General features: G+C 42.4%; 1 protein-coding gene across 1 annotated transcript in view; it reads left to right on the top strand.

Moving 5' to 3' along the window:
• The first annotated feature begins 10,416 nt into the window (after positions 1-10,416).
• Positions 10,417-12,239, top strand: part of dok6 (docking protein 6) — a 44,271-nt gene continuing 42,448 nt past the window's right edge. The window contains exon 1 of the mRNA XM_022744342.1: positions 10,417-10,482. Within this exon, the coding sequence (XP_022600063.1) occupies positions 10,417-10,482 (66 nt within the window). The remainder of the gene's footprint in view (positions 10,483-12,239) is intronic.

The raw sequence follows: 12,239 nt of genomic DNA, 5'->3' as shown, positions 1-12,239 counted from the left end.
TCAACGGCAATGAATCATTTCACATTTGCTCTCACCCGGCGGATATGCAGGCAGAGCCAAAACACCAAAGATCAAAGTACCTCAGGGAGCCACTGAAGTGGTAGGTTTTGTGGGTTGGATGAAGACTGAACCCAATCCCCCAGACTTCCAGGTCCATAGTGCCATTTGAGAGAAGGAGAAGCCTGCACTACTGATGTGAAAGTCTCTCAGGACAGGATGTGACCCCCACCCCCCCCCCCCACCCCCCGTTTCCTCAATATACCATACCAGCTATTCCGACAAACCATGGAGAGCGGAAGCTTTTGATTTTAAATGTCCCAGCTTTCCTCTTAGGATCCTCACCAGGGAGCGGAGTCGTCACTCCTCATTTGCTTCTGAGCGGCAGTGGAGTGAAATGACCAATCCATAATGGGTTCCACCATATCGATGTCCGACAGTGTTATGATGTCTGGAGGGCTGCGATGGGTTGTGACTCAGGCTGCCAGTCTTTGTTATTCCCCAGACAAGTACTACTTAATCTTGTATATACAGGCACTGGCCCACTGACACCATGTGACACAATATGAATACAGTCTTGTTAAATAAATGTTCTGTGTGTTTTACAGGTGCAGGGATAATAATTACATATCTATTTGCATTAGCAAATGTCATCCCACACGTGGTAAAGTACATGCTACATTCATGCTGATATATGGAACAGCAACTTATTGGTCATGAAGCATCGGAAAAGGGAGATATTCTGTGTGTGCGTGTGTGTGTGTGTGTGCATGCGTGTGTGTCTGTATGAGGCTGACATCTTTTATTACTTCAGTGTGACCATACACTTGCCCAAAAACACAAACACTCTGCATGAAAAAACAACATCATGTTCAAACACATGTGCGTGTGCTTGCTCAGTCACGCACGCACTCATTTTACGCTCTGACACATCATGTTTAGATTAAAAGCGGTCACTTGTGATTGGCTGAGCTCTGCCGGGAGAAGGGGCTGCTGGAGTGATTGATAGGCCATCCATGTGCGTCCAGGTCCTGTGAGAGGAAAGAGAGGCATACATCAGACAGGTGTCAAAACTCACAGCAGGGTGCGGTGATAGGTGGCGTTCAGAGGCTCTGAGGAATGAAAGGCAAGAGGACGAGGAGGAGAGTGAAAAGGAAGAAAATGCAGGAGAGAGAGGTAAAGGGCAGAGAGATAACCTGGAGGCTTGAGAAAAGAGCGTGACGTTTTGATTCTGACACCTTCATGAGCATGACATTGGATTGGAATATCATCTTTTAATATTAGAGTTTATGAAAACAACCCCAAAATCAAGTTTCACAACATAAAGTTTTGTAATGGGGCAGTTTTGGAACATTGTTGGATGATATTAAGTTTAAAAAATGCAGCTGACTTCAAATAATTAAGGCAGAGGTCCAACATATCAGTTAGGAGTAAACTCACAGAGCGACAGCCACGGGCCCATTAGGACCAAGGAGAGTGCCGTGAAGACAGATGGGATGAAAGACAAGCTTGCAGCTAGCGGGGTCTGCATGGTGCCACCGGTGTTTTCACACTGTCGTTTAAAATAAGGAAGGCCATTAATAACCTCCTCACTGTGCTCTGCTCTGCTGCAGTCTGGCGCTCCTCGCAGAGCTAAATGTGGCGCTGCATGGCAGCAGACTGGCAGACTGTGTCAAAGAAACCATATATACCTGAGGAGAAGGAAAGAAAGACAGGAGGCAGACAGAGTTTGTGTGTGTTTCTGCATCTGTTTGTTCTGTATATATACGTGTGTGTGCGTATGTGTGTGTGTGCATGTGCATGTGCCGTATATTTGGGTTTAATTGTATTTTTTCACTTACTCACCTGTTTGTTTATGTGCTGTGCCTGTGCCGCCTGTCCTACCATGGTTGGATGGGAATCAGATAGCAGTGATGCAGTCAGGGAAGCCGTCAGCACCGAGGTGAAAAGTTATGGTTGCCAGTGGTAATGACTGTGTTCCTTCTTGTCAAACCTTTACTTTGGCAGATGAACAAAACATAAAATTTGACAGGGAGTGGGTTTTTTCCCCTCATGATCCAAAAATATTACATGTACATAGCCACACTGTGAATGTGTTTTTGCAAAGATGGAGTGGGTACTTTGGTGGAGAAAAAAATAAGTTTTTCCTGAGTGGCAAGGTGACTCATATAATTATTGAGTTATTTTAGGCCTCTGTGCTTTTAAAACAAACCTTAGACAAATCTTAGACATTTGATTTATAATAACCATTCATTTCCAACTGGCTTCCCTGTGACTATAACCCACCCAACTACAGGAGTGAAATTGAAAATCTTTAAGCATACATTCAAATTGCGGCGTCACTCCATTCAGTGAGTGAATTCTACCAGAATAGCAGATATTCAGGTTGATACCTTAAATGTGTCAATCAGGGGGCAAAAATAGGGACGGTAGAAGATGTATGGAATGTATTTGTTCTTGCCTGTGCTCATGTGAAGCGTGGCTCTTCCTTGAGAAGATGATTACTCCACCTTCAAAGAGCCCACTGAAAAAAAAAAAGAAAAGCTCATCTTCCGACTTGTGTCCAGTATTTCTATCCAAAAAGGCAAAGAGATATGTGACATGGTTTCCTGATTGGAATATTTTACCGAGGTGTGAGCAGGGTGGCCTAAAACTGTCAAACCAACGGTTACCTTCATGTGAGTGGTTATGATATTTTGGTTTTTATCTGTAACGTGAGCATAAGTGGTGCACATTGAATCCTAGTTCAAAATAGCGCTATTTAAGTGTGTTGAAGTCACAGAAGCTACACAATGTCAGCAACTCAGGCTTGGCCAATGTGTTGTAACAGGTTAATTGCAAGTGGCAGGAGGATCAAACAGTCCGTCTGTTCTTCAGTCCAATGCAAATAAAGGAGACTTTCCAAGAGAAAATGTTCCCTTGTTTGACAGAAACTTAAGACACGTGCAAGATGATTTTGTCCATGCATACTCAAGTGAGTAATCCCAATTAGGAACATCTGGCAGAGCTACTCTTTACAGATTATGCTAAACGTGTACATCTGCATATTTACATTGTTGTGCTGTCTCTCACTGTCTCCCTCCCTTCCTTGCACACAGGTATCTTCGTATGCACACAATGTTGAACATACATTCACCTCACTGCCGTCATGACAGAACGCCTCATTACCGAGGAAAGATCAGTCAATTTATTGTCAACAATTTGCACACAAAAGACACTAAGACTGACATTTGTTCCTGTATAAATAGGTGTCAGTGAAGCAGTTTCATGCTCTGGATGCAGATGTGAGCCACATGTAAAAGCCTTTTCCTAAAACAAGCACTGCGGAATAGGGAAAGTTGTGCTTACAGTACCTCTCCAGGAGGGGCTGGCTGCCTCCCAGACTGCTCTGCTGTTAGATCTGCCCCTCAGAATAAATAATGACAAGTCTGAATCAAATCTGGGCATTTAAAGAAACAAATTCAGATATTTCCTTTGGAGGAGTTTAAGGCCGGTTTTCAAGCCTCTCAGTTGTCTCCAGATATTTCAGAGGATCAGAGTTTTAGAGCGGGCGTACTTTTAAAGAGGGACATTTCTATAAGTCAGCTGTCTAACTTAGCAAAGATTTCCCGCTTATCCTCCTGGTGTGGGTCAGCTGAGCTAACATTAACGATAACAATAATAACAAAATTCCAAGGCACAATCAGACGACCTGCGTGTAAAACAAACACTTGTTTGCAAAGGAAAGGAAAATAAATGTTGAGAAAGAACTGGAACAGAGAACGAGATGCCTGGCAAGACAACAAGGAACGGTCTGAAAAGCTACATACAGTACAGCTGAGGGTCATGGACAAACAATAAGGCCATGCATGGCAGCCAGGCACACACACTCCTTTGCAGTCAGTCATAATACAAAGAAAGAGGAAGTGGGAGAGTCTTGGGCCAAGGCCTCGAGGGCCCAGGGGTAGTTGAAGAAGAGCACAGCATGAAAAATGAAAGAAGTCATGAAAAACTACAGTTCATAGTACACTACCTCAAAAGGAATCCCGAAATAAGTTTGTTTTCAAGTTTTTGCGCAAGTCAGCAAGAATGATTCCTTCTGTAGCTGCCTGCAACACGTGGTGCAGCAGATAGACTTATGAGCAGTGGGTGATATACCAAACACACCTCTGTGACAGAAGTGTGTGACTGCATTTATATTGGGATCATGGTCAGGGTGCACAGAGTGCAAAATATAAAGAGGTGCAACGAATCAGGCGCCGATGATGGGCCGCAAAATCACGGAGGAGGCCGTCCCCGGACTCCGACGTCATCACTGACCTTTCGTGTATTTACAGAGGAGGTTTGATTTCCACTCTTTTTCCATGCTCACACATGAGCCGTTGTGAAGTGGGCCCAGGAGGTAAAATAGTAGCTTTGTCCCGACCTGGACGGTTAGCACTGGAGTCATGTGCTTCTGCCAATCCCGATGAAGGGCCCACAAGCCATGACCATTGAGGAAAGCACAAGCATCAGCTGTTTTATATTAAATCAGTCAGATTAAATAAGGAAACCAATAACCTGCAGCTCTCGAGGTGCAGTTTTAGCCAAATGCGACCCTCTGGTACTCTGATCATGCTTGTTAAAACGGTTTTCAAACCGACGCTCAGGACGGATACCCTTTGCAAAGAAATTTATTGAATCTGCACCTGACCATTTGATGCACTGCCATATTAAATGAGATGCACGGTGATAAAGACGCCCTCCTCAGTATTTCAGGACCTAGCAACAACAAACAGCAGAGCATCTTCGTTTTATGCAGCAATATAAACCGTCTGATACACGGCTTATATGGTGCCCATTCATCACCTTATGCAGCGTTTGAACAAGTATCTCATTATCATACAGTTGAAACATGAAGACATTTAAACAGCCCCTTCAAAGTACTCCTCCTTACGCTGCAGACAATATTGCCCTCTACAGGGCATACATATTAGTCACGCTTGTCTGTCGCCCCCCTTTTTTTTTTCTTTTTTTTTTTTCTTTTTCTGGAGGAGAGGCTGTGATGAGTTAAAGAGACACAGCACCACATGCGCTGATGAATGTATAATTACACATTGTTTGGAGAGATGGCGGATCAGGATCTGCAGAGAGGCGGGAGCGTGAGGAGGGAGAGTGTCTTGCGACCTTAAAGACCCCGGTTTACACCCTCTAGACTCCAGCTTCCATCATGCTGGGGTGTCCTTTAGCCTTAATCCCTGCTTTAGTTTAACATGTGGTGCTCTGTAGTTCACCTCACTCTGGAGGGTGCAAGAGAAGAGATGAATAAAAACAGCGAGGAAATTAACAAATTCGCAATAGTTTAAACAAACAAAAAAACAAGGGCATCTATAACAAAAATGATGTGAGTCTAATAATGTTTTAATGATGTGAATTTTGATAAAAAAAAAAAAAAACATTAAGAAGACTGATCAGAATAATACCTCCCTAAAACCTGATATGAATTAATCCTAGCAACATGGGCACTAATTTATCAAATGTCTCCGAGTATGAAGGATGATTAAAATGAATGACATGGTCGCATGAAGGACCTGGTCATTGATCCAAGGCCAGCCACTCCTTCACTTAGAAAGTTGATGAATTCAGCCTCTGGTTTCCAAATTAGCTGTTTTGCACGAAAAAGAAAAAGAAAAAAAAAAAAAGAAGACAAAACAGGCCTCTCATCACTCCTGTGGGAGTGTAGCGAGGCAGCTATTTTGCACCTCTATCTTCCACGAGGAGCCGAGTGTGATGAACGGTGGATTCAGCCTCCCCTCCGGTCATTTTCTATGAGAAATGCCACAGCGGCAGAACAGCTAAGTCTCCAGAGATACACCCAAGGGTCCGGCCTCACTGTGACACAAGACGGACCCCAATTTAGGACACAAAGACTGGGTCAAAACAGCAGGAGGTGTAGCCTCTCCCTGATAGTCATCCATGCCTTTTCTGTTTATCGTGTCCATGTTCTTGCCTCTGTCTCTTCTCCCTTTTTTGTGTTTTCCCCTCTGCTTCACCCTCATCTTTCTGCATCTTCCTCACTCACTTTCCTTACCATCCTCCTCCAATTAGCCTAATGATAATTTGTTTACCTACATAGTTTACCAGAAGTTCATTGTCTGACTCATGCACTCATTTACAATTTTAAATCTTCTCTGAATGCAAATGTTACCTCATTTTAGATGGCTAGAATTTAAAAACGGACAACCATGAAAAAGGTGTATCTCCCAGATTACCTTGCAAATTCATTTTGCACAAGCAGACACGCTGCTGGAAATTAAATCTTATCCTCAGCTCATCTGATAACATTTTTTGGTTAATTTGGTAATGCATGGACCCCTTGTAATAGGCTTATACTCTCCACTCATACACTCGTCTGTGAGTGAAGCAAAGGACCCTCTCAAATCGCCCACTCTCGTGACTCACCTTCTGCAGAAGGACAGAGAGGCCCTCCAACCACTTCTGCTTCTAACTGTTATGGAGTAAATCACAAACATGTCATGGCCAGTTCCTTTGGGACAACACACAACCTTAGCTGTCCTGCAATGTGTGACTAACCAAATGTCCTCCTTGCATGGCCAAGGACCCACTGAGCCCAAATCAGCCCACATCTCTTATTCTGAGAAATGGAGTTTTGTTTTTTTCTTTTTCTGTCCACGCTCTCTTGTTTCCTCCAGGCATTGACATTTAATCAAACCCAAATCCCATTGTGCCTATTAACATATCAGGCTGATACGGGGTTGCTGTAAAAAAAAAAAAAAAGGAACCTGCAGCAGAGCATTACCATAACTCTGCCTGTGAGATCTCTATTTTCTCTCTTCCGCCCATATGTAAAAATGCTTACCTGGCAAACAACTAAGCGTGGAGAGGCATTTCTCTCCTCCTTCCACTCATTCACCCCGTTTATCTTTTTAGAATGTGTTAATTATTTAGCTGTTTGTGCTTGCGAATGTTTGCCAAATAGCACTGAGACAAGCTAAGCATCTAATGCAAAGGCAATTTGAATATTTCACCAGACCATCAAAACAATTTAAAGTTTGCTTTTTTCCTTGGCTGTGACTGAATAAACAGTGTGGGGTGTTTTTTTAGGGAATGTTTAGGGCTTTAATGGATGGCATAGTTTCTCTGTGTGCTGCTCAGTCTTTCCATTATTAATCATCATAGACATGAAGGGACGTGGACACAAGGCTACATCGAAGAAAAATGGTGATGATTATGAGGTCAGTACCTGATAAACTGTTATATTGGACGAGAGCTGTTTCCTCCAGCTCAGCAGATTCTGGCTGCTTTGCTCGTGACCTTGATGAAGGTCTCCCTGCTCTTGAATGACTCTCAACACATCTGACCCTGTTGCAAGCCGTTCAAGTATGTCAGGGCCATATGTTGGTTTGTGTGGCATCCTGCACGCTGAGCATGCAGCCTCTCTACCTGAGACCAGCCGAGGCCAGACTGGTTGTTGGTCTTGCATCACAGCAGGCAATTACTTCTCCGAAAGTAGGACAGTTCTTGGTAATGACAGTCACCAGAGCACAATATTTAGTGCAATGAAAAGGCATTGTTGCTGTCAGCATTGTTTTCTTGGAGAGAGGATGACAAGGCAGTGGGAATGGAACAGGGCCATGTTGTACAAAGAGGATTATGAAGACAAAACAACTTTGACAAGTCGGAAATTTGAGGACACTTCCGGGGAGATATGAAGACTATCAAAGTCAAGCTGTTTGTCGGAGGGGTGGCAGCTTGCTGGTTTGTGTGCCCTTGTGAATGTGACGAACGCGACGGAAAACACAGACGTCGAGTTTTACCTCTGGACTCAAAAGCTGATACTTGACTGAATAGCTCTTCTCAAAGTGGCAGCCATCTCTCTGCCACACTGAACAAAGGCCAACCTCTTTCTCAGCAGAGGATGTTTTCTTTCAGTGCGGCACAACAAATAAATAAATTAGTATGAGCAATAGGATAATTGTGCAGAGCTAGGGTGCGCTGTAATGTTCGTGTCCTCATTTATAAAAGGAAATCTGTTTTCTGATGCTGCAAGATTAATCTACGGTGCTTTGTTTCTGTTATATAGAAATGTTTAAAATAAAGTAATCTGTGAAGATGTACTCTGGAAGTAAGAGACTCTGATCTTCACTAAATCATATAGTTGTTTGCATAACTCACTTACATAAGCCATCTCTCTTCCCCACATTTTAATCAACAAAAGTAATAGCAGCCCCTCATATCAATATACCTGAGCCATCTGCTGTCTAATACCAAGGATCTCACTGTGTACGATTACACAACCCGAGCTACACTTCTCAACTGCGTCCCGATCAGGATTATAGCTTTGGCAGGGATCAAAATTTGTTTCTGTGCCTTTATTTCTGGTGCTTTTTTTATTGCCAATCTGCAGCACTGTATCTATAATATACAAGCTGCAGGCGGTGGTTGAGAGCTTTGTACAGTCTGTTTCACTTACAGTTTATTTGATCCTTTAATTGGGCAGTGGACTATCTTGTTTTATTATTCAACAAATCAACAACATCAATTCAGGGCCACCTAATAATGACAAAACATGGTGCTCACACACTGGCAATCTCAAATTGTATTTCCTTATTAGCGGGCTGTCTGGTGAAAAATATGGAAATTATATTCATACTCAGACAGGTAATAACCAAAAGGCAAGGTACAAAGTGGGTTGCAAATTAGTCTAAATACCAAGCCTCTGTTATATTTGCATATTTTCTTTGAACATATTGTTGGGGGAAAAAAGAGGAGGCCAGAATTTGAATGGTTACTTCACATTTCAAAAGTTACATCAAAATTCACTAAACAAGTAGGCTTATTAATGATCAAGGCAAGCACCTTGATCTTGACATTGAGCATTTGCTCATCATTTTTTAGTGATCAAAAGGATGAATGACATGTGCCCAAACTCAGTATAGTCCAGGCCCCTGTGCCATAGGATATAACATATGATCAAACTTTGCTTTTACACGTTGACTCCAAGTAGGCCTGTTGTGATCTCTCAATCCTACACTACTGTGCAAAATAAAGTTATTGTCCATTCATTGTTGAAATTCACAGTCACAATCCATGGTGTCTAAAAATACTATGGCTGCAATTTACAACTGCGACTAACAATTATTTTCAATCGATCAATTATTCTTCTTATTATATTTTCTCAAGTAATATATTTTCTATTTCCCTAAAGCCAAAGGTGAAGTTTTCAAATTGGTTGTTTTTTTCCAAGCAACTCTCCAAAACCCCAAAATATACAATTTATTATCACATAAGACAAGACAAGCAACAACTCCTCCCATTTTAGATGCTGGAACCAATCAATATTTGGCATTATTGCTTAAAGCTATTAATCAATTATTACCAAAATGGTTTCCTATTAATTTGTTGCTTGATTGTGTCACCAATTCTCTTCTACACCAATCTCCACACAGTAGTCTATTTAGTTATATTATTCTATAGCCTCCAATCCAAAACTAATAGTCCAACCAAATTCTTCAATGACTAATCATAACACTACCTACAGCTATTAGTCCCAAACAGAAAAATGTATGTATATATATTTTTGTATTGAAGCTGTATTAACGTCAAACACACTTAAAATTTAAAGCGAGCCTATGACTCCTGTTAAACAGCAGGCAGCGTGGCCATAAGTGACCATTAAAGGATAATGCTAAACTATTAAGTGTCACAGTAGCACAGGTGGAGAGGATTCATAAAGTCAGCAAACTAACTCATGTAACTGGTTGTTACACAAACTCAATAAAAAAACTGATTCAATTCATGTAGCTAATAACGATTAATAGTGCAATATCCATCTAAAGATAGCTAATGTTTGTAAGCTAACATGAGCCACCATAAGCTAGTGGTCATACTACACCAAGTAAGGCTGTAAAATACAACTTTAAGCTAGAAGGCCTTTTCATTTGCAAGAGGAAGAGTGTGTCATTTCTTCACTAAAAGGTTATACAAGTCATTTTTAAGATCAAAGTATATTTTTAATAGGCTATTATTTCATTCCAGAGATGCGACTATGAAATTATGACTGAGCTCATTTTTCACATAAATGGTGGCCTCCTCCCTTGATTTAAAGATACCCCACTCCCGCCCTCCTCGGCACATATCCCCACCCCTTCACTGTTTCGGGGATGGTGTGGTCCAGGAAGCGCGCCTCTCCTCTGCTCTCCTCTCCGGCTGAAGTGAATCAGCTGACGAATGGTATCTCCCTCCTCTCCCGGATGAATCGCGCCGCTGAAGCCGGGCAGCCTGAGCGCTGACACAGGAGCAGGTTGCCCACAGGCTCGCTCTCCTCCTGCTGGATGTCGGACCGACCGAGCCTCAAGTAAAAAGATTCCGCCACCCAAAATAGAGGTTACTTTATTTCATCTTTCGCCTCGGGCAGGAAGCTACCCGCTTCCCCTCACCATGGCTTCCAACTTCAACGACATAGTCAAACAGGGATACGTGAGGATACGGAGTAAGAAACTGGGGGTGAGTACTGTTGCACTTGCTGTCTTGCGCGGCGGAGGGGAAATTGGAGGAGGGGAATGAGGTGGCGAAGGATGAAGAGGGAGAGGAGTTCCAGTTGTTTGCGGTCTTTTAGCATCAGGGGCGGCTGGATTAAGAAAGAGGCTTTAATTGCTCCATAGGCGGCCGTCCTGCTGGGAGCTCTTCAAGAGGAAAAACAGATTAGAGCAGCACGAGCAGCGGCCAAGTTTCACTCAGTGCTTTGTGCATAAAATACAACTGCTCATACTGAGATGTTGGTAAAGTGTAGATGATTGACAGCTCGTGTCATGTGCGTGTTGGTGGAAACCATATCCCCCTTTTGTTTCCAGTTCTCTGGCTTGTAACTTTATTTTCTTTGAGAAAGTTAGGCTTTATCTAGTGTTCTGACTGTGTTTGGCTGCAACATTTTTAGACGGATAACACTTTTTTCAACCAGAGTAGTAGACTATGAATCTCACTTTTGACTGAGGTATTCAGTAAAACTATGACAGATATTAACCACACCATAACATATTAGAGTCTAATACAGTCACTTGCAATTGAGCGCCACAGGCTATACATCCCTTTATTATAGTGTCAGGAACAAATTAACACTATGTCATATGAGTTCCAGCAACATAATAGGAAAACTGGGAATGCCGCTTATCACCACTCAAATGATCACTGCTCATTCTGTTATCAGTCAGCCCAGCCTTACTATACTTTAACTTTTCTTTCAGCCTGGATGAATTATGCCCAGTAATGAAAAGTGTCATTGAACTCCAGCTGATTCGGCGTGATTGCAGCTCCTCAATGCCATGATAATGGATTTCCATTGAGATACAGCAAGGAGAAAAAGAAAAAAAAAAAGGCTTATCTGCTTATATTGAAATGAATGATATATATTCAATTATGTGTGCCTTATTGTCTGACTCATAAAGCCATCTGCTTTTGTTCATACTTCCAGCTCATTACGCTAACAGAGCGGGCACACTCCCTCTCCTCTGATGAAGTGTGATGATGGAGGCTAATGATGTCTGCCTCCTCACATCATCACCTGGCCTCATCAACACTATTCTACTATTGTTTGCTGCTATTGAAGCTATCTTTGATTACTCTTTGAGAGTAATCGTTGTTGAGTAAGAGAAACCTTTACTGGCTCTAAAGGACTTGCACAACATAATCCTGATAAAGGATAAAGCATGAGACACTTGTAGTTGTTAACATGCAAATTAACTCGCTCCCATACAGTTGGCTCGGTTTATTTATTTCTTGCATAGGCTATTAGCTCGATGCATTCAGAAAAAGAACCCGAGTGCGTTTGGAGAGCCTCTGACTTTGCAAAGCTGGTGAGCATGCACGCTGTGTTGGCTGTGTTCGAGGTATGGATGCCATATCTCTGCCAGTTCCACATCTCATCCTGCTGTTTGTGGAGAAAAACAGTTTGTGTCCTGATCGCCCACTCCCTCAGCCCTCCACCGCTCACTGCTGTTTCATCATAGAAAAGCCATGCTGCGATGGCCTCAGAGGACCCTGGTGGGGGTAGACAGAAAATATTTATCTGTCTCTTAGTTATTCCAGGCCAATTCTCATTCTGAATCAGATACAAAAACAACAAAACGGAACAGGAATAGGTATTTGTACGCCTCATTCAACAGGCGTTGATACATCCCTGTGATTACTCCTCTTGTTTGATTAGTGTTTCTGTGGGGAAAAATTGCTTGTTGGTGCTAAATGGCATAATTTCAACTATTTTTGTG

Source organism: Seriola dumerili, unplaced genomic scaffold (genome assembly GCF_002260705.1).
Source record: "Seriola dumerili isolate Sdu_G_001 unplaced genomic scaffold, Sdu_1.0 BDQW01000079.1, whole genome shotgun sequence".
Classification (NCBI taxonomy): Eukaryota; Metazoa; Chordata; class Actinopteri; order Carangiformes; family Carangidae; genus Seriola; species Seriola dumerili.
The sequence above is the reverse complement of the archived record's forward strand: the minus strand, read 5'-3'. Positions and strand labels throughout refer to the sequence as shown.